The sequence below is a fragment of the Chanos chanos genome, chromosome 7 (genome assembly GCF_902362185.1).
Source record: "Chanos chanos chromosome 7, fChaCha1.1, whole genome shotgun sequence".
In the NCBI taxonomy this organism is placed as follows: Eukaryota; Metazoa; Chordata; class Actinopteri; order Gonorynchiformes; family Chanidae; genus Chanos; species Chanos chanos.
In genome coordinates, this window is record NC_044501.1 from 34,541,713 (window position 1) to 34,564,853 (window position 23,141).

General features: G+C 41.2%; 2 protein-coding genes across 2 annotated transcripts; both read left to right on the forward strand.

The window, feature by feature from the left end:
• The first annotated feature begins 2,268 nt into the window (after nucleotides 1–2,268).
• Nucleotides 2,269–14,419, forward strand: LOC115816259 (E3 ubiquitin-protein ligase TRIM39-like). The gene is made up of 6 exons (XM_030779224.1): nucleotides 2,269–2,838; nucleotides 3,192–3,287; nucleotides 3,697–3,918; nucleotides 4,008–4,155; nucleotides 4,364–4,390; nucleotides 13,848–14,419. The coding sequence occupies exons 1-6, from the start codon at nucleotides 2,269–2,271 to the stop codon at nucleotides 14,417–14,419; spliced, it is 1,635 nt and encodes a 544-aa protein (XP_030635084.1).
• A 3,178-nt stretch (nucleotides 14,420–17,597) lies between these two features.
• On the forward strand, nucleotides 17,598–21,559 carry LOC115816260 (E3 ubiquitin-protein ligase TRIM39-like). The gene is made up of 6 exons (XM_030779225.1): nucleotides 17,598–18,185; nucleotides 19,201–19,296; nucleotides 19,418–19,651; nucleotides 19,745–19,892; nucleotides 20,833–20,859; nucleotides 21,021–21,559. The coding sequence occupies exons 1-6, from the start codon at nucleotides 17,607–17,609 to the stop codon at nucleotides 21,557–21,559; spliced, it is 1,623 nt and encodes a 540-aa protein (XP_030635085.1). The 5' UTR covers nucleotides 17,598–17,606.
• The last annotated feature ends 1,582 nt before the right edge of the window (nucleotides 21,560–23,141 follow it).

A 23,141-nucleotide genomic window follows, 5' to 3' on the forward strand; every position in this document is an offset into this window, starting at 1 on the left:
AAGACTGCTCCATCTGTCTGGAATTGTTCTCCAATCCTGTAACCATTCCATGCAGACACAACTTCTGCAAGTGCTGTGTGAAAAAACTCTACCCATACTTCAGCCCTGGTCTCAGTTACAGAGGTAAAAACTCCACTGATCATCCTACCATCAAAAGCAAAGAGATATTTCCAGTGGAACTGGTTTCTCAGAAGTTTCATGCTGCAGAGAAGAGGTTATTCGTTGTTATTACTTCCCATAATCCTCTCCCCGTCCACACTTTTTATCTCGCTTTATTTGAGGTCAGTATATTCCTAAATGTAAAGATTGTGTTGGTTTATGTATATATGAAAATATAATGAGAGGAAACTTTTTTTTTTTTGCAATATTTTGTCCAGCTCAAAAGAGTGTAATGTTATTTTTGATGAGTTTGTGATTGTATCACTGGATGTTCCATTGGATGTTAATAAAACGTGGTGAAAATTGTCTCTTTTTGATTTTATGTTTACAGTGTCTGTTGCTGACTTCATGTATGTACACTTTATGTTTACATGGTCTGTTCCCACACATTAGGACACCATTTTGTTAAATCCCAGCACAGTTGTGGAATAAAAAGTCAGGGAACATTCTGGATTCAGAATTCTTCAGAAAGGAATACATTTCCCTTTACCTCTTTGTCTTTTTAACACAGAGCATGTTATTGTAACAACCTCGCCTCCCCCCTCGCCGGTTTCAGCCATTCTGCACTCAGCGTCGCCGGTTTACTAATCACCGGTTTGATCGCTCTTCTTCTGCACACCTGCCCTCACTTTAGTTCCCGATTATACATCTCACTATTTAAACCCCTCCGTCGGATCAGTCAGTGCAAAGTCTATACCTTCCATGTGTATACTGAGCTGTCTTGTGTTTCGTGTTCCATGTGCCAAAGTTTACTAGCCTATCTGTTAACCCATTTGCACTCTGTCTTTGGTCCCCCTGTTAACCCTGTTTGAGCTGAGCCTCTTTCTGTTTGTTTTATTTATCATTAAAAACCTTCAGTTCTCTGCACTTGTGTCCAGCACCGTTGTCATTCCTGACAGTTATTGTGCTGTGTAATGGTTGTTAATAGATAAACTATGTTTTGTTCTGTTTTGTTTTTTGAACTCCAAGAGGAGGAAAGCGGGAAGAGAGAAAGGGGGAAGAGTGAAAGGCAGGAGAGGGGGTTGTAACTCTCCTTTCAAGAGGAGGAAAGAGCTGCCCTGGAGGGTGGAGCTTACTGAAACCATCCTCATGAAATGAAATTTAACCAGCAAACTTTACAGTTGTTCAGATATACCAACGGAACAAAACGCTCTGTGCTGTTCTAAATTCCTATACTACAAACTTTCAATACAAAAGACTGAGAGAACAAAGAGAGCATAGCTGAAAGGTGAGTGGTGTGTGTGTGTGTGCGTGTGTGTGAGAGAGAGAGAGAGAGAGAGAGAGAGAGAGAGAGTGTTTGGTCCATGCATTTCTTTATTGTAACAATTTCTATTTCTAAAAATTCATATGATTTCACTTTGTGTGTCCATGTTGACTCTCCTTCCGTCTTTAGTATAGATCATGTTGAGAAGAAAAAGAACAGGGAGCATGGCATGTAGGGTTTCGTGTGACAGGTGATGTTTTGGCAGGTTTGCTCCTCAGTGTCAGTGCAATGAACAACCACAACAACAACAACAACAACAAAAATGAGATTTGCTGTTGTTGTACGATAAATGTGGATCTTTCACTATTATTGTTCTGTCAGTTTAAAACAAACAAACAAACAAACAAACAAAAAAGTAACAGTACAGTGCAACCAGGAGATGACGTCCGTGACCTGACAGAAAAGACACAGAGAGACTGATTTCACATGTATAGCAAAATATTACACGTCGTAATATGCTTGATTAATTGTCAGCAATGTTGCCATGGCAGCCTGTACAGGGAGAATAACATCATAGTTAAGAACCCACAGGATTATGTAGCTTAGAGACTGTAATTTTACAGAAGACTATACCAGAGACAATGTACAGTAAACATATTAATTTATTATGATAATCCAAACTGCAACCAGGACATCAGGCCTGTGAGCTGAGACAAAAGATTGAATTTTCATCCATAACAAAATATTACACACCTTAACATGCTTCACTGATCATCAGGAATGTTGCAATGGGAGCCTGTTTACATTTTAGTGATCCCAGTACTGATTAATCCTCGAAAGAATGTCAGTTTCATTGTCAGTTAATGGAAATAGATTTCCAGTGTCTGTTTCCATCATTTCCAGGCATGGCTTCCTGTAGAAGTTTCCTGCCTGAAGAGCAGTTACAGTGTTCTATCTGTCTGGACGTGTTCACTGATCCTGTCACTATCGCCTGTGGACACAACTTCTGCAAGCTGTGTATCACACAGCACTGGAGTTCGGCCGGTCGCTGCCTATGCCCGCTTTGCAATTACTTTTTTCACAGAAGACCAAAACTCAGGGTTAATACAATGATAAGGGAGCTAGTCAATCAGTTGAAAACGTCCAACGGCGTTACCGCGTCATTCGCTAAACCGGACGAGGTCCCCTGTGACATCTGTGAGGGACAGAAGCTTCGGGCTGTGAAGACCTGTCTGGTGTGTGTTACCTCTTATTGTGACACTCACCTGAATCCTCACAGAACAGCACAAACACTCAAGAGACACAAACTGGTCGATCCTGTTGTTAACCTGGAGAGCTACATTTGCAAGAAACACAACAGGATGACGGAGCTGTTCTGCACCACAGACCAAACATGTGTGTGTCCGTTCTGCATGACCACTGACCACGAGAATCACAGCGTTGTTACCCTAGAGGAGGGGATTACCAGGCAAAAGGTTCGAGTGTTTAGAAATAGACTTTGCACTTTTGTAGGGATGCTACTATGGTGTGTTTTTGGATGCCCCTGGCGCCAACAAGAGTACATGTAGAAAAAAAGCGCATTTCAAATTCTCACAAAGATACGCAAATTTACACTACAGTTATACCTTTTAAAAATGTGCCATAACCAACTTGCCATTCATGATAATATGGAAAAATCATATAAAGATATACAAATGCATTGAAATTACATTTGAGTTACACATTAAAGGAAACACTTATCACATACACAACAGATTGTGTTTTTATCTAAGGAATGAACTGAAAAAGAGCAATCTATTTTTTCTTTGTTTTTCCTTTCCTTTTATAGACTCAGCTCGAAAAAACTCAGGTGGACTTAAAGAAGATGATCCAGCACAGACTGGGGAAAATTGAGGATGTCAAACAATCAGTCGAAGTCGGAAAAGTAAGTCTTAGACAAGAGAGACATTTGCTGTTGGCATGACAGGAAACAAGACTAGATGGTCTTAGCCCACTGAACTAAATGACAATCATTATACGACCCCATCAGTAAAAGCATTTTTTCATGTGTCTGGGATGTTATAGCTACTACAGTCTTTATCTGTTGCGCACACTTGCTGACCAGAATTCTTTATCAACTTCCCTTTGACTTTCTCCTTCTCTCAGCTAAGACGTCACTAACAGACATTAGCCATTATGAAGCAGGCCAAGCCCCATCTATGAGATTAACCCACGAAACAAATTTGCAAAGCAGAATTTTTTCCTCTTGTGTGTCTTGTGTGAGAACACATCTGCATCCAAGAATGTGGTTCTGACTTGTTTTGTTTTGGTTTGGTTTTCTTTTTGCCCATCAGAAAGAGAAAGCAGACAGCATTGAGATTCTCGCTGCTCTCATTCGGTCTATGGAGAAAAGCCAAGCTGAACTCGTTGAAGTAATGGAGGAGAAGCAGGAAACAGCAGAAAAGCAGGCCGAAGCCTTCATTAAAGAGCTGGAACAGGAAATCGCCGAGTTGAGGAGGACAGACGCAGAGTTGGAGCAGCTCTCAAACACCAAAGATGACCGCAGACTCCTGCAAGTCAGTGTCTGTCTCTGACCAATAAAAACAGGAGCATATAACAGGACAAAAAACCTGAAACTCATCTCTTCTTTATCGCTGTACTGTAGATTCCCCCATCTCTGTGGTGCCCTCCAAACGTTACAAACTTGGCAAATATCAACATTGACACTCAAATGTACGTGGAGAGTCTGAGAAGAGCCAAGTCACAGATGGAAGAACTGTTCTATAAAGCAGTGGAGATGATCCCAGAAATAAGTAAGTGCTGATGTAAAATGATCATTATAATCTTTACAACCACAACTGTTGATTTAATTTTTGCTACTGGAATTTTAGATTTAAATTTGTACAACAGGACTTGGAGATATGTACACTAACATGTACAAAGAACTTGCCTAAATATCTTTTATAAATTACCAATAAACACCCTGTAACAGTGTTTGACATTATGCTTTTGTTTCTGCAGAACTGAAAAGGAATCAGGTGCAGGAAGGTAGAGTTGCTTTATGGCCTTGTTTATAAGATAAATGCATGTATGGTCATAACATATTGATGTGATTAAACATTGCGTAGATTACTGGTTGAAATTTTGGGGAACAGTACGATAAAGACCACTTATAACATGATGTTTCAATATTTTTCCCACAGATCTGAAAAGGGCACAACAATACACAGGTACAGATCATTTTACTTCATTATAAGTTGAAATGGAAATATACAGTCCAGGTGAGAAAACCCATAGCACCAAAGTTCTGTTTATTTACTCAAAGCAAGCAGTCACACACAACCCTTAGAACAGTTGGTATATCTTAATAAGTATTTAAAAACTGCGACTCATTAAGATTAATACACGAGTAATGATGTGTTTGAGTTACGGTCTGAAATGATTAATATGTTTAGTCTATAAAACGATTTTTGTTCACTTTAAATTTCAATTGGATTCTGCTCAATGTCACTCAGTGTTGTCCATTGTGATTGGTCAATGGGAGGGAAAATGAGCAATTGGGACGAGTGCGGGAGAGAGAAGTGGGGGGGGGGGGGACACTAGAAAGTTCGGAGAGTGTAGAAAAACTCTGTGTGTGTGTGTGGGCCCACAAATTTCAGTGTGTGCATATTCCATGTATGTTTGTAGTTGTATACTGCTTTGAGATATATAATAGGTTAGTTGAGGAACCTGTTGTTGATTGATTAGTATACGTAAGTTTTATGAGTTAGGATAAGGGTGTTTAAGTACTGTGTTTTGTGCATTTGTGCATGTACGGTTTTGGGTATACATAAGGTTTGTATACCTATATTATAATCCATTTTGCTATTCTCAATCAGTACTGTGTTGTCTAAAATCAGAACTTAATCACAGAGAAAATACTTTTAAATAACACTAATTTTTATTTGTTTAAGTGAAGAATATATTTTTTTCCCATTTCATCACAGTGTCTGGCTGTAGTCATTTACAGGTCTAAAAAAGATTGGTCTTACTGAACCATAAGTTCAGGGTAAAGGTAACACTTTAACCCTAAGGAAGCTTGCGAACCCAGACGTCCCATCGTTCTAGTCTATTCCATAGAAGGCGTACATAATACAGCATAAGGGTGGGGCGCTACATAAAGTGGAGGCATCGCTGGGATCAAAGTTCATACTAACTGAGATAAAGAGTTAGATTAGCTGTAATAAATTTAAGATTGGTAAAACCAGACACTGAAAAAACATTAAAAAGATAAAAGCAAAACCCCAGAATAGTACCTAGATATACACCCAGCCATTTAATTTAAAATAGACCCAAGTGAAATTCTGTTAAAATACCATGAGTTACAACACAGATGGTCATGGCACTGCTTCTTAACTGGTGCAAAGGTGAGGGTATTGACCCTGAACATGCCATACATACTAGTAAAATATGTTCCCATAGATACAGATATAGACTTCATTGGGTGCGTTCATCTTGGACGCGTAAGAGTGAGAGGAAGGACGTATGACCCTCAACGACAATGTCTGATTGTGTTATGTGAGTGTTGTTAAAAGGTGAACGCTAAGACCATTCCTCTGGACATCCTGCCTCAGGGAAGTGAAGAACCATGGAGGATTGTGGGGCCCTCAGCTGAGGATGCTGAAGTTACTGAGGCACACCAGATACCTGCTCAAGATGGACAGAGAGAAAGTTTCAAGTTTATTTAGAGCACAGTATCGAAGGGCTTTACATGCCACAACGATAAAAATCAAAACAGGACGGCACCCTCTGACTTAATCCTCATGGCGGGCAAGGAAAAACTCCCCAATAACCCAAAATGGGAGAAATCTTGAGAAGGACCACAGAGAGGAGACCCCTTCTTGGCCAGACAGGTGTGCAATAGGTGCCAACCCAGCGGTTAATGGTTAATGCATTAAGGGACAATGTATATCGTGTGCCGAGTGCAGGCAGGGACTCCCTTAACACTAGCTATTACAGCATAGCTAAAAGGGAGAGCTAGAAGGTAATACGGACATGAGGACACTCTAACCCTTGAGTCTCAAACACTAATTGGGAGGCTGTTCCACAACTGTGGGACTCTGTAAGAGAAGGCTCTGCCCCCCTGCTGTTGCCGTCATAATTCGAGGTACCAACAAATGGCCTGCACCTTTTGATCTAAGTAGGCGTGGCGGATCATAAAAGAGTTCACTCAGGTACTGTGGCGCAAGACCATTCAGTGCTTTGTAGGTCAATAGTAAGATTTTATTATCAGTGCAAGATTTGATTGGGAGCGAGTGCAGTCTGGATAAGATAGGAGTGATGTGGTCATATCTTTTGGTTCTAGTAAGAACTCTGGCTGCTGCATTCTGGACTAACTGCAGCTTATTTATACACCTATTAGAGCATCCAGACTGTAGGGCATTACAGTAGTCTAACCTAGAGGTAATGAAAGCATGAACTAATTTTTCAGCATCGTGAAATGACAATGCATTTCTTATCTTGTTAATATTTCTGAGATGAAAGAAGGCTATCTTGCTAATATTATGTACATGAGCTTCAAATGAAAGACTTGAGTCAATGATAACACCAAGGTCTGTTACTGCCGCACGTGATGAAAAAGAAAGGCCATCTTTACTACGTGATCAGAAAGTTTACTCCTAGCTGCACGTGGTCCTAGTACAAGTACATCTGTCTTTTCAGAGTTAAGTAAGAAGAAGTTAGTAAGCATCCAGAGCCAAATGTCCTTTACACATTCCTCAATTTTATTAAGCTGGTGTCTCTTGACTGGCTTCGCTGATACATACAATTGTGTGTCATCTGCATAGCAGTGGAAGTTAATACCGTGCTTACGAATAATATTACCTACAGGTAGCATATATAAAGAAAAAAGCAGTGGGCCTAAAACAGAACCTTGCGGAACTCCGAACTTTACCTCAGTATGTGTAGAGAAGTCACCATTTACATCAACAAACTGAGAACGATCAGTAGGACCTAAGCCATAAGAGGGCCGTTCCCTTAACTCCAACGACATTTTCTAGTCTATCAAGGAGAATAGTATGATCAACGGTGTCAAAGGCTGCACTAAGATCAAGCAACACAAGCAAGGAGACACAACCCTGATCAGAGACCAGTAATAGGTAATTTACAACTTTAATCAGTGCTGTCCCAGTGCTATGATGAGGCCTAAATCCTGACTAATACATTTCATAAATGTTGTTCCTATGTAGGTATGAGCATAACTGCTGTGCTACAGCCTTTTCTAGGATCTTGGAGATAAAGGGGAGGTTTGATATTGGCCCATAGCTGGACAATGAACAGGGGTCGAGGTCAGGATTTTTAATTAGGGGTTTGATAACTGCTAGTTTAAAGGATTTAGGTACATAGCCAGTGCTAAGAGAGGAACTGATTATTTTTAGAAGAGGTTTGATGACTACTGGTAGTACGTTTGAGGAAAGGTAAGGGATCTAATACACAAGTTGGTTTTGATGAAGAAATTAGTGAGGTTAATTTGGTCGCTTGAAGGGGAGTAAAGCATTCTAATTGCTGATCTGATATTGTTATATTGTTATCTATAGTGTTAGTTATCAGATTATGTGGTTTTGAGTTTATAGTCTGAACTGAACTGAACCTAATATTTTCAATTTTGTAATTGAAAAAAATTCATGAAGTCGTCACCACTGTATGTTGACAGTGTGCGTGTTTCCGAAGTGCTCTTATTCCCAGTTAGTTTTGATACAATAATAAATAAGAATCTAGGATAAAGCCATGTAGTGGTTGCTGCTAGGCCACTCCAAGCTTGCTCACCTGAGGCTATCATTAGAGCGGTAGGTAATTTGAACAACTCATTAGAGGAGCCACTGGATCAGACCTGATGCTTCTTAATCTCAGACTGAGAGAACAAAAGGATAGTCCTCCTACCTTTCTGCAGTTGCTGAATGAGATACGGACTGAAGAGGAGTATGAACTTTCCAGACACAAACTGAATCCGACCAGGAAGTCAGCTCACGTTAAGAGTGTTACCCTAAATGCTGATACCGAACTAAATGAGCTTAGATCACAGATAACAGAACTGAAGTCAAAAGTGAGCAGGCTCACAACTAGGCTCGTCAAAGTATCCAGCAGTTCCAGAGCAAGGACAAACAGTCAGAACTGACCCTGAGCATTCAGAGAACAAAGATGTCAAGGTGTTAAAGAAAGAAGTGAAAAAGATAGAAAACAGATTACAGATAAAGTAACAGATTGCTGCTAAAATGGCTGAGGAGCTAATCTGCGAAGAGCCCTCCCCTCTTGTCCCACAACGGAAGTTAACCTCATGTCGGGGGTCTAGTGCCTTTTTCTGTTACCATTGTGGTGAGGATGGGCATATTGCCACCAAATGTACAGCTCCAGAGAATTAACAAATGGTAATCCAGAAGCATATTCATGCACAACGAACAGCCCTAACCCATCAGAGAGAATGTCATGCCAATGCTGAGACAAGCACTCTCAATGTCAGTGTAAAAAGAAGTGCAGTGAATTTTCAGACTGATAGACTACCTGGAGGACTGGTGGGACCACCCTCCACTGCTTCAGTGAAAGTCGATGGGAAAATGTGTACCACCCGCCTCAACATTGGTTCACAAGTGACCATCATCTTTGATAGCTGGTATGCAAAGCACCTAGTGCATGTACCATTGTATCCTGTGAGTGGGTTGGCCATTTGGGGATTCAGATGACAGTTATCCCTACCGAAGTTACATCCAAGTGGAGCTGGAGCTCCCAGACACGGTACCTGGTAACACCAAAGCCATTCCTGTCCTTGCCCTTGTGTGCCCTGACCCCTGCTGTTCCGACAACATTCCTGTTCTGGTTGGCACCAATATTAGCAAGGTATGTCCGGTCATTTTCCCCAAAGAAGACTCAGGGAAAACCCACATCCGTTCATTAAGTGTGAATGCATCTGATCACAGGCTACCACAGCAGCCTGTAAATGTGGCAACTGCTTACCTTGATGACAGCAATGTTGTGGCTGATGTAAAGTGGTCAGGACCAGGTCCACTGATTATTCCTGCTGCTGGTGAGCACATTGCTGTCTGCAAAGTCAAAGAAAGACAAAAAAAAACGGGAAGAGTATCCTCATTTCCGAGTGTGCTCCTACTCTTGCCCTTCCCACTGGTGTGCTGGGTACAGCCCACTGTACTATACTCATTTGCCCTTGACCAGAACAATTTTCTAGTCATGCTCCGAAATGAGTCACTTCGTGAGGCCTCCATTCCTGCTGGTACCGTCATCTCACAACTGCATGTAGCTAACACGGTGTTGCCCAGGTCCCGGGGAAACAGTCCAGCACCAAAATTGACCCAGAACTCTTTGATTATGGAGACTCAACTGTCCCAAGAGAATGGATGAAAAGACAGATTAGTAAAGAAGTTGTCAGAAAGGGCTGAAGTGTTCTCGATGGACAAGTGGGATATTGGTCTTGCAAAAGGAGTGGAACACCACATACTACAGGGAGTCACAGGGGCCCCTGCGACATTCCAAAGCTTGATGGAGAAGGCAGTTGGGGATATGCACCCCCTGGAAGTGATCGTGTCCCTAGACGTCCTGATCGTTTTTGGGAAAACACTTGAGGAGCATGAAGAGCGCCTCCTCAAGGCTCTCGACTGACTGAAAGAGAGTGGGCTGAGAGTTGTCAATTGACAAATGTCAGTTCTGCCAGTCACAAGTGACTTATGTGGGCCACATTGTGTCAGAGCACGGAATCACAACAGACCCCCCCAAAGTGGCCTTTAAGCAGTAATATTGATGCCGACTCCCTGTCACATAACCCCATCTCCGAAGGCTTGGGCGAGTGGCAGGACATTCCAGCGGAGGACATCAAAGCCCTTTGTAAACAAATCAGTTGTAAAAAAGCCTCAAGAACTGCTATCCATTTGTTCAGAACATTTAGGAGTTTCCCCAGATGCCATTCCAGAGTGTTATGCTTTCCGACACGCCTGGATATGGGATGTCTAGAGCAGATCAGCTTGAAAGACCTTGCAGAAGACAGTGACTCTATCATCTCTCTCATCAAGCAAGCTGTCAAAGAAGGACATCTACCTGCTGCCGTTAATGGTGAGTCTCGAGACCATGCTCTTACGGAAGGAAGCATCCAAGTTACAGATTGAAGACCAAGTGCTTACCCGAGTGGTGCAGAGATTCCCTGGTGTCAAAGTACACCAGTTCGTCCTGCCTAGGATGTACATTACCATGGTTCTCCAAATCTTCTTCATGACGAGTGTGGACACTTGGGAGTGGAGAAGATGAGAGAACTCATTCTGGACCGATTCTACTGGCCCAAGATGGGTGCAGAGATTGAACGGTATGTAAAGAATTGTGGCAGATGTATCACACGCAAAACTCCACCCCAGAGAGCTGCTTGAATCATGACATAAGCAAAGAACCACTCGATATTGTGTGTATTGATTTCCTGTCCCTTGAGTCAGATTCGCAGGGATTTGCCAGCATACTTGTCGTGACTGATCATTTCACACGTTATGCACAAGCTATCCCTGCAAAAGATCAGAAAGCGTCAACTGTTACCAAAATCCTGTGTGAAAAGTACTTTGTGCACTCTGCCCAAATACATTCAGATCAGGGGTGTGACTTTGAAAGTCAATTAATTCAAGACCTGCTGCAAATGTTAGGGATCCGCAAATCCAGGATGTCACTTAAACACCCCAAGGGAGATCCACAACCCAAGAGGTTTAATCAGACACTCTTCTCTATGCTTGGAACCTTGGATCCCAGACAAAAGCAGAAGTGCAGCCAGAACATCAGACAGCTAGTGCACGCATATAATTGCACGTGCAACGTGTTTGGTAGGGAAGCCCATCTTCCAGTGGACGTCTGTTTTGAAGTATCTTCTGGGGGTGAATTGAAATACCAGCAATATGTCACCAAACTGAGATCAGATCTTCGAAAGGCCTACCAGCTTGCTACCGAAGCCACTGACAGAAGACACAGATAGAACAAGAAAGCACATGACAAACTGGTCAAAGGACAGGTCTTAGAAGAAGGAGACCGAGTGTTGCTTAGGAATTCAGGTGTCACCAGAAAACACAAGCTACAGGTAAATGGAGACCCGCTCCTTACCTTGTAATTAATAAGATGCCAAACTTGCCAGCCTACCAGGTCAAGCCTGAGAAAGGGACTGGGCCTATGAAAACTGTGCACCAAAATCACCTGTTGCCTATTGGATATTTAGTATGGATGCCAATGATGAACCCGATCCGCCACGGAGGCATGTGACCAGGTCACAGCGAAAGCAACATAAACAACAGTTAGTTCAGACCTCAAGGCTGGATCAAGAAGTCGACTTGACTTTTTCATACAACTCTGACCTTGATATGTCTGAATAAGTGGTTTTTACCAGGAGTCAGACCTGGAGAGAACTTTTGTTACATTCAGACTTGCCCACTGCAAGACCTGATTCAGCCCTTAATGAAGCTACAGCATCTTTGCCTCTTGAGACAGAAGTTCGTGGAGAAAATCTGGACGCTGTCAGCCATGTGGAAACTTTGCCAAATGCTGATCCTGTTGCAGGGCAGATTTTAGAAAGGGGAGCATCAGTCAGTGATAATGTTCCATCTGGTAAGGAAGAGGGCCTTTTAGTTCGAAGGCTAAGACTGGAGAAGAAACCTGTTCTCCAGCTGAGTTATAATGAGCTTGGAAAACCCTCTGACCAGCCAGTGGTTGTCCTGAGTAAAGGAGTGCTCATTGGAAGTGGAACTTATGGAGTAGCAAGTAGTCACCCCTGCAAAACTGTGCGGTGCCATCCCATGGCATTGTGCCCTAATTGTTGCCAAGTGAAGCCCTCTGCAGGAAAACCTACCCTGCAAGTAGTTTAATGTCCTAGGGATTGATGGGGACGTCATTTTAGAAAGGGGAGGGTGTAGCCTGGGTAAGAGAACCCACAGCACCAAAGTTCTGTTTATTTACTTAAAGCAAGCAGTCACACTCATCCCTTAGAACAGTTGGTATATCTTAATAAGTTAAGTATTTAAGTTGCAATTCATTAAAATTAATATGCGAGTAAAGATGTATTTGAGTTATGGTCTGAAATGATTAATAATATGTTTAGTCTATAAAACGATTTTTGTTCACTTTAAATTTCAATTGGATTCTGCTCAATGTCACTCAGTGTTGCCCTATTGTGATTGGCCAATGGGAGGGAAATTGAGTAATTGGGGCGAGTGCGGTAGAGAGAAGTGAAGAGGGGAGACACTAGAAAGTTCGGAGAGTGAGTCTTGTAGAAAAACAATTCAGTCACTGTTCGCTCATTCTTACCAGTTTGCTTGGTTAGAAGATTATCAGGAGTAAAGGATACTGACAGGAGTCGTATTCAGTGCCTGTGAGTAGTGAATAAGTGAGTTTGAGGCGCAGGAAGCTTTACTGTCATTAGCTTTTGCCACCCTGTGGTGTAATTGTTACCAAGATTAGCGTCACTGGGGCAGCCTGTTCACTAGCGCATTACTGAAGTGTATGCAGGACTCCAAGTCGAAAGAAGGTCAGGTAGAGCCCACGTGTGACCAGGAAAAGCCATGTGGTTCCCCTGATGAAGACTCTCCAGTTAGGCAGAGCCCACGTTTGGCCAGGGAAAGCCATGTGGTTCCCCGGATGAAGCTTTCCGACACGAAATAACAAGAGATAAGCACTTACCTACGATCATAAGAAAATAGCACATACCATTCGAGCCTGCATCCTCACGCATTGTGAGCAATCTCTCTTCAATACTGTAAGTTAAGTTTTGTGTTTTTTGCTCAGCTTTGAGTGAAGCGGCAGCTACTGTTCTTTGCCTCACTGCACCCCAGCTCCGTACAGGCCTGCAACAGTTGTTAGTTTGAGTACGCACATGTGTTTGGTGTGTGGGCCCACAAATTTAAGTGTGTGTATATTCCATGTATTTGTGTAGTTGTATACTGCATTGGGATATATAATAGGTTAGTTGAGGAGCCTGTTGTTGAATGATTAGTATACGTAAGTTTTTTGAGTTAGGATAAGGGTGTTTAAGTACTGTGTTTTGTGCATTTGTGCATGTACAGTTGAATTTTGGATGTACATAAGGTGAAGGTTTGAGTACCTATGTTATAATCCTTGCTATTCTTAATCGGTACTGTGTTATAATCAAAGCAGAGCTTAATCACTGAGAAAATACTTTAAACAGCACCCATTTTTATTTGTTTAAGTGAAGAATATTTTTTTTTTTCCATTTCATTACAGTGTCTGGCTGTAGTTATTTACAGGTCTAAAAAAGATTGGTCTTACTGAACCATAAGTTCAGGGTAAAGGTAACACTTTAACCCTAAGGAAGCTTGTGAACCCAGACGTCCCATCATTCTAGTCTGTTCCATACAAGGCATATGTAATACAGCCTAAGGGTGGGGAGCTACATACACGAGACTGCAACTTTCTGATATTTTCTTAACATTCACTCATGTGAGTGGTGTCTGTACTGACTTTTGACTACCTCTTTTCTATCTGACAGTGGATGTGACTCTGGATCCTAACACGGCACATCCCAACCTCATTATCTCTTCTGATGGCAAACAAGTGGCTTGTGGAGACTCAAAGCGGGATTTCCCTGATAACCCAGAGAGGTTTGATCGCTCTCCCTGCATCCTGGCCAAAGAAGGTTTTTTGTTTGGGAGATTTTACTATGAAGTACAGGTCAGTGGGAAGACTGATTGGGATGTAGGAGTAGCCAGAGAATCCATTAACAGGAAAGGGAAGATTACGGCAGTCCCCGAGAACGGATACTGGACAGTGAGGTTGAGAAACGAGAAGGAATACTGGGCCAATGACTCTCCTCGAGTCAGTGTCTTCCTTAGACAGAAACCCCAGAAGGTTGGGGTGTTTGTAGATTATGAAGGGGGTGTGGTTTCCTTTTATGATGTTGAAGCCAAATGTCTAATCTATACTTTTACTGGCGTGGAGTTCATAGAGAAACTCTACCCATACTTCAGCCTTGGTCTCAGTCATGGAGGTAAAAACTCAGCCCCTCTGATCATCCTACCCACAAAAGCAAAGGGATATTTCCCATGGAATTGGTTTTTCTGAAATTTTTATGTAGATTAGAGATTATTCATGTTGTCCACTTTATTTAGTAATATCTTCATGTTAACACATGTAGTGCTGTGTCTGGAAGCTTAATATGTGTGATGGGACATTCCATGAGATGCTTTTATTCATACTAATAAATCAGTGTTGAATATCGTCCTCACTGACAATATTCGAGTGTTGCGAGTGGATTGGAAGTGTGGTGCGAGGACATACTTGCTGAATGGGACTCCGATAAATAGACCACGTTTGATGGGCACGGGATTTCCTGTTTCAATTTGGGAACTGTGGTATTCTGAGCAAGCGTTGGTTGGGAACGCTGCGACCATGGTATTGTGTGACTGCTCAAAAACCATGGCGCTGCTGCACTACCAAAGCTTTACCCATTTCAAGTCTCCGAGGTATACTCTTAACGGAGTGGCGCGTCATAGCCAACATCTGTGTTTTAGCAGTGGTTAAATTAAGAGCCTGTGGGAATCTTGGAAAGTGGTTTTCCATGCACCCAACTGATTGTACTGTTTGTATTGAACGGAACATTTCTTTCTGTTTTCTAGACAATTGAATTGGTCTTCTCACGATGTCCTCCGCATTTTTTAACCTGCTCCCGTGTTCCCCATGAATGTGCTCCTTCTGACTTTCAAGAGCACTCTCATTAAAACATCATTGTTGAACACCTGGTTGTCTGTCTGGTTTATACAGTTGGCCACTGAGGTCTCACCCTAAACACGCTGATTAATCCCTATCCTTATTTATCCTTATTAATTATCTTAATAGAGCACGCTATTTTCGAGTCTGGAAATAATATCGTCAAATGTCTCTTGCACACAACTATTTCAGTAATTATAATCTCTCCTGTTTTATTGCTGTATTGTTACTTTCTTAATGTTCTGCTGACTTGTATTATTATGAAATGTACTGTAGAGGAAAAAGAAAAAAGCAAAATATGTGTTTTCACAAGCTTAGAACTTCAGAGGTCCTGGACTGCGGCGCAGTGTGTAATCACTGACTATTCGAAAAGATATTTACAAGAACACACAAATGTCTATATTACACATTTAAAAGAGACAATACATGTTAGAGATCACTGATTTTATATCTGTTGTACATACGTTACATTTCAGCACATGCTCACATTCACATAGCACGGCTATGTCAATATGTCACAAGTTGTCTTATACTGAGCAAAACATGTTTTTCCTCATACATAGTTGACTTATGTGTGAAAATGACTCAAATCCTAAAATCTAAGCTCTGCAAACTGTGTAATTCTGCAAACCAGTGTTTTTTGGGCTCTTTTACTGTTCCTTCCCCTTACGCTGTATTTTGACAGGGTATCATTCATGGCCACTTTCCAAAATATTTTTCTGACGGCAACCCCTGGGTTTGCACCACCCAGTGACCTGAAATAATGTAGCTGTAAAGAAATTCAGAAATAGCACATAGTTAGTTAGGCCATGTTAACTTCAGAATACCAGGCAGAGGACATGTTTTATTTGTGTGTTACAATACATTACTGTAGAGTGTCATACAGGTAATGTATGCATTCAGTGTCTACACACGGATTGGCAGAGCTATGAAAATGAGAAAATGGCTACATTGGCAGAATACTGGTTATTGTGTTTGCATTATGGGCAAGCCAGACACAATTACAGCCTATTACATTACATTTTTGTTTCATGGAAGCATTATCTTTGCGCAAATCATTATGCCGTGATTATACCTTGAGAGTATTGCTAGCTAGCCTAAACACTTACAATATATAGGTTTATTATACAAAGATACAAAGAACATGTTATACAATTTGACTCTGTGTCATGATGCTTTATATGAGGTGCTAGCCAGGAAAGAAACGAACAAACAAAAAAAGAACTTGGGTGCCTTTTTCCCGCCTGGGTCCCAGCTCCTCGTAGCAAGTCTTTTTCAGAGGTGAACACATTTGGCCCTCAAGTTCTAACATCTCTTTGTTCATTCCGTGACGTCAAAACAGATGTTTGTAGAAATCTCTCTACATGAATTTGCTGGCATCTGACAGTCTTCGTAATGTAGTGAAGAAATGTTGTACAAATGTGCAATCAAAGTGGGCCATCTTTGTTCAACTCAATTTGAAAATGGCAGAGAATTAATGTGTATTGATAAACCCATTAACTGTCGTAGACCACAAGAATTGTAAACCCATTTCAACCTATAATTGTGCTGGTCCATCACTATACACAATCAAACGCTGTACAGTGTTCTAGGAATGTTCTCCTATGGTTGTGTTAATAAATACCAAAATACAACCAATTAAGAACGTTGTGTGAAAACCACAATGCAACTATAAGAGAAGGTTAGAGTTTTTAGTTCCCAAAACATCTGGGGGATGCTCTGATGCCTACTAACCTAGAGTGAACATTCTCTAAACGCTGGGAGTTTTGGAAAACTAACCATATGAGAACCATACGCTAACGATAGCTGAACGTTCTGTGTTTACTGGGCTGCAACTACCTCGCAATTAATTTGCACTTTGCACACGTATCCTCCTGCATGCTCATCATGCATAGAGATAAAATGGAATAGAGAGAGATAGCGAGAGAGAGAGAGAAAATCATACTCCCTAGCATTTCATGGAAAGTTGTTACCATGTCTTTAACCACAACTACAGAATAGCTGGGAGGGTGGGGCTAAATGACATCACTCTCATGAAACGAAACCTAGCTGGGAACTTCAACTGCTGCTTCAATACGCAGACCAACAAATTTGAATAGAAAGTTCTATTCCCCTTCTTTAATTTTAGGAAACAGAGAACACAAAAGTCACAAGGGTGAGTAGCATGTTTGTGTGTGCAAGATGAAAAATCAGAGAGAGAGAGAGAATGAGAGAGAGACAGAGAGAGAGAGAGAGAGAAAGAGAGAGAGAGAGAGAGAGAGAGAGAGAGACAAACAGGTGTCTGAAAGGTAGCAAGATATTCTCTTTCACAAAAACTCTCAATTTGTTTCTTTGTACAAAGCCATTCATGACGTTCATGAACAAATTTTATACATTTCATTTATGGAAAGAAGTATGCCAGTCAAGAGATCATGGGCATTAAGTGGAAAAATTGTAAGCCATCTGTCATCGACATTTAATGAACACATTCTATGCCATGGATTCCTCCTCTGTAACAATTTGAGGAGTGTTTGCATCCTATTGCTTTTTAATCTCTTCAGATATGAGTACTCCAAGCAGTGTCCTGTGTGAAGAGCAGTTCCAGTGTTCTATCTGTCTGGATGTCTTCACTGATCCAGTCTCTACTCCCTGTGGACACAACTTTTGCATGGACTGTATCAAAGGATTCTGGGATGACAGTGAGCAATGCCAGTGTCCACTGTGTAAGAGAGACTTTGAGAAGAGACCAGATCTTTCTGTCAATACATTCATCTCAGCACTAGTTTCTCAGTTTGGGACATCTTCACAAGAGGAGGGTAGCTACTCTTCGCTGAGATCTAATGCCAAACACAATGATGTGCCATGTGACTTCTGCTCCGAGACCAAGGCTGTGAAGTCCTGTCTGGTGTGTCTGACCTCTTACTGTGAGACTCACCTGGAGCCTCATCAGAGAGTCCCGGCCTTAAGAAGACACAAACTGATCATTCCTGCGCAAAACCTCGAATCCATATGCAAAAAACATGAGAGACCCTTTCAGCGGTTCTGTAGAGACGACCAGATGTGTGTGTGCCAGTTCTGCACCGAGTCAGACCACAAAACTCACCGCACTGTTTCCATGGAGCAGGAGATTGGAGAAAGGAAGGTTAGACATATTCAACTCACTGGTTCCTATATTTCGTTTCACCTTGAAAATGCACTTGTATTTTCTGATCAAGAGGTCATTGCCACATTTCAGAAATACTTGTAATGTACTTGAATACTTCACTGAGGCAGACATGTCACCCATGAACTGACTGCTTTAAAAACTTTTGCTTTGAAAGCCTGATTCTGGAGGGAGTGTTGTTTGAAGCAGCTCTAATACCCCTTTTCCACTGCCGCGGTGCCGGTGCCGGTGCCCGATCGAGCACCGGGGCCGTGCTTTTCCACTGACAAAATACTGGTGCCGGAGCCGAAAAGCTGGCACCGGCACGGCACCACAGAATTGCTTGTCCCAAAAGTTGGAACCGCTGACGTCAGAGGCTATGCAAATAAAAATCACGCGAGAACCAATCAGTTCAGCGTTTCATGTTTTTGGTACGTGACGTTCTCTAGAGAGGCGGGAGTAACAAAAAACGTCTGACCAAGTAGCGGTAGGCTAAAGGATATTTGTAGCATGAAAATATGTATATGATTAAAAGATGTATGAGCAACAATTTGTGTCTACGTCTATATGGGCTGTTGTTTACATGTTACATGAACGTAGTCGGACCCAGAGTGGTAGAAAAAGACATTCTCTCTCTCAGCTCTAGCTGGTGCAAATAAACCACTGCAGACCTCGTTTTAACTTTTCAGCTAGGTGACAGACTTACTATTTTCATGAATTTTGCCCTCCGAGCGAAAAGTTATAGGACAAAATTCGTGAGGTGTTTCGCTGTGTGGAAGCCTTGCGTAAAAGTAAATTTATAAAAAGCAAACAGATGCGTTCCGTCCGACATTATTTTTTCCCCACGGAAACTAACCAAACTTTCGCTATGTAGCGTTCGGTTCCCAAACCAGTGGAAATGCGGGCCGGTTCTCAAAAGGCACCAAGGCAGCACTGGCTCTGCACCGGCACCGGCACGAGCACCAGCACCGCCCTAGTGGAAAAGAGCTCTAAGAGCATTCCTTTCTGTCTTTAGGCTCAGATGAGGAAGACCAAGGCAAAGGTGCAACAGATGATCCAAGACAAACTGGGGAAGATTAAAGAGATTGAACACTCTGTGGAGATGACAAAAGTAAGTAAAATGAAAAAAGCAGCACTACTCTAATGTGGGAATTTCCAGAATTTAGGAAGACACAATATAAACCATCAAAGCCACACATATGCTAGCGTCTAATTCATCTTTCCTCCTCCAGAAAAGCACCGAGAAAGAGATTGCAGACTGTGTTGAACTCTTCACTGCTCTAATCCAGTCTATTGAGAGAGGCAAAACTGAACTTCTTGAGGTGATGGAGGAGAAGCAGAAAGCAGCAGAGAAGGAGGCTGAGGAGTTCATTAAAGAGCTGAAGCAGGAAATCAGTGATCTAAAGAGGAGAGACACTGAGCTGGAGCAGCTCTCACACACTGAGGACTATTTCCACCTCCTACAGGTCAGTGTCCCTTTCTCCCTTCTCTATGGTAACACAGGACATAGGAAGACAGCTCTCCCTGCTTACTGAAGATCTCTCCTCTGTCTATTCTAGGTTTCTCCATCACTCTGCACTCTCCCACAATCCAAGAGCTGGCCTGACATCACTATTAAAACACAACTGAGCGTAGAGAACTTGAAAAGCAGCTTTACTCAGCTGGACAAATTGCTCAATGAAGAAATTGGGAAGATACCAGAGATAAGTAAGTCAGTGTAATGTTTAATGTGTTTTATTACAATGGATTTGTTATATAGAATTAGTTAGAGCTGAAATATGACAGGGGTACTATTTGAGTTGAAAAGTTGAAACTTATGTCCTTAAAATTTATTCCATATCTTTAATTGCAATAACAATGTAGAAGAGTAATGATATAGGCAACCCACTGAGTATCTAAGGTCTAGAAGAGAAGTCAGAGAGCAGTGAAACTCTGTATTCACAAATTCCTACTACAGCCGCTGAAAGTGGAAAAAACACAAATGTCTCTAGGCCCCCCAAACCTTAACTCTTAATAAATGTAGCCTATATTTATGGTAGTAAATGATCAAATAGATTAATAATACACATTTTATGCATTTATGACTTACTGAACTTTTTTTAGCTTTCTTTATGTTGCACACTTGAATATAACGATGTCTGAAACAAGTAAGTTACATTTTCTTCGTTAATTTTTTAACAGCATAAAAATACACATCACTCCGACATTCTATCTCAATCTGTACGAGCCTCTCTTGTTTTATTTCTTCTACACAAACTTTTTGACAAGAACCTCTCTGTCACTCAATAACACCTCTTCTCTTAAAGGTATAGTGGTGAATTATGTCTCAGTGGAACAGTATGAATAATAATGCAAAAAAAGTCAATATCCTGCAGAGGTCACAAAAAGTACAATTATGGGGGATGTACCACATTTACATTGTCTAATCTACACAAGTCATCTGTGATTTTCTGCAGTAGGCCACAAAACTAAAAAAAAAAAATTCCCATGTTATTATTGATGGAAAACCCGCAAAAATAATCAAATCCGCGAGAGTTAAACCCGCAAATGTGGATGGCCAACCTGTAATGGCCGACTGAATAACAATTATTAAAACTGTTTTATTAAACTTTCTTAAAAGGTTTTTATAAACCTTCTCTCTCTGTAGAACGGAAGAGGATTCAGCTCTATGCAGGTACAGCACACATTAAGCATTTTCAGGCCTGATTGTGCTAAAACATGGTTTAAATAAACAATGTAACTGTTAGGTCGCATAGGCTCTTAACATCAAATGAAAGTGTGTTTTTAATTCAAATTGCTTCTTACATAGAGTTCACCGATTCCTCTCATTCACAGTGAATGTAACTCTGGATCCTGACACAGCGCATCCAAAGCTCGTCCTCTCCAATGATGGGAAACAAGTTTTCCATAGAGACACAAGACAGAATCTTCCTGACAACCCAGAGAGGTTTGATCAATGTATCATTGTTTTGGGAAGGGAGGGGTTTTCAACAGGAAAGTTTTACTATGAGGTGCAGGTTAAGGGGAAGACTGATTGGACCTTAGGAATTGCCAGAGAGTCTAGCAACAGGAAAGGGAGGATTATCACAAGCCCTCAGAATGGATTCTGGACTGTTTTGCTAAGAAATGGGGGCACATATTCGGCTACTGAGGCTCCCCCAGTCCGTCTCTTCCTCAGACAGAAGCCCCAGAAAGTGGGCGTGTTTGTGGATTATGAGGAGGGTCTGGTCTCCTTTTATGATGCAGACACCAAGTCTCATATATATTCTTTCACTGGTCAGTCTTTCAAGGAGAAACTCTATCCATACTTAAGCCCTTCTCTAAATCATAGAGGTAAAAATGCTGCCCCACTCATCATCACAAAAGTCATATAGTATACATCATGTAACTCAATCAAAACCACTTTATACAATTCTATCATTTAAAAAAAAACAACAACAGACCATTGTAGCTTCTTCAGTAAATATTGTCTGCTTCTGAATTTCCATATGTAATTACAGTAAGGTGCCATGTCAAATGATCTGCTCCAGAACCTCGGACAATATAATCCAGACATTCTTCCTGTTTAATTTGGTTAGTCTATATAGGAGATTTTATAAATGACTAGAGTTTTCTGCATGTCTTCACACTGTATCATTTCTTTTCATGCTCAATAATGTCAAATGTATTCATGGCAAAATGACTTGACAAATCACACTGTACTTACACTGTTCTGTTTAAAAATAGACATGATTAAATGAATTCGAAAATAAGCTTTTAATACTACAGGTTAACTACAGAAACTGTGGTGAGAAACATCAGTGCGATAGCAATGCAATATCAAAATGGAGTGAAATGTTTTCATTTGGTGAATAAAATACACATGCATAGTACCTTTGTCCATAAAATGTGTTTATTTGCACTAGATTTACACATTTAAATTTATTCAAGTCTAATGAATTTGTTCTTTTTTTCACATGATCAGACACATTCACTCCAAAATGAAAGAAAATATACAACAATATACCATTGGACCCACCTATTAACAATAATACAAAACCGAAGGGACAGAGAAAGGACAAAGTGTAACTGGTTTACTGAGACACTGATCTGTGACTGGACACATTGTTTGAGCTGCCACACTGTTGTTGAGATTTCAGCTTCTTGTAATATTACTGAGAGAGAGGGAGAGAGAGAATGAATTTCACAGTAAACAAGCATTCATTGGCCAGTTGTCACATTATCATTTGCTGTATCCTGTCGACCCAGTACCAACTGCAGTGACCCAGGAAAAACCGTTGACTTAAACAAAACAACAACAAAAAAAAACAAAAAAGAAGATCAGAAAGTGCAAGAGTGAGTAAAATTGGGGATGAAGTAAAGATGAGATAAGCCACTGGCCTTGCCGTGAACAACAGCAAAACCTCAGAAAATGCTACATGGTCCACTTCAGCTCTACACATGCTAGAGTTCAACACTTACCTAGAATACGAGGAGTCACAGAGGTAAAAACTCAGCCCCTCCGATCATCCTACCCACAAAAAGCAAAGAGATATTTTCCCATGGAACTGGTTTTACTGAAATTTTATTTTGCAGAGAAGAGGTTATTCATTGCTATCCACACTTTAGTAATATCTTCGTGGTCTAATGTGTAGAGAAGCGGTTCGATCCCTGGGACCGGCAGGAAAATCACTACGTTTTCCCTCTCCCAAAACTGTCATTTAAAACGATTGTATATGTGTGTGTTTATGAATTTGAGTATAATTGACAAACATCTTTGTGATATATTTTAGTGTAGCGCCCCCTAAGGGCCAGAGATTACACCACCCTTACTTGGAACTGGGAGTTAAGGGGAAGCTGCAGGTTATCAACTGAATGATGACAACAATGGGCAACGTTGCAACATCTATTGAAAATATTAAGTTGAGCAGGGAGTTAAAACAAACTAAAACAATGCCTGGCCAATTTGCATTTCCA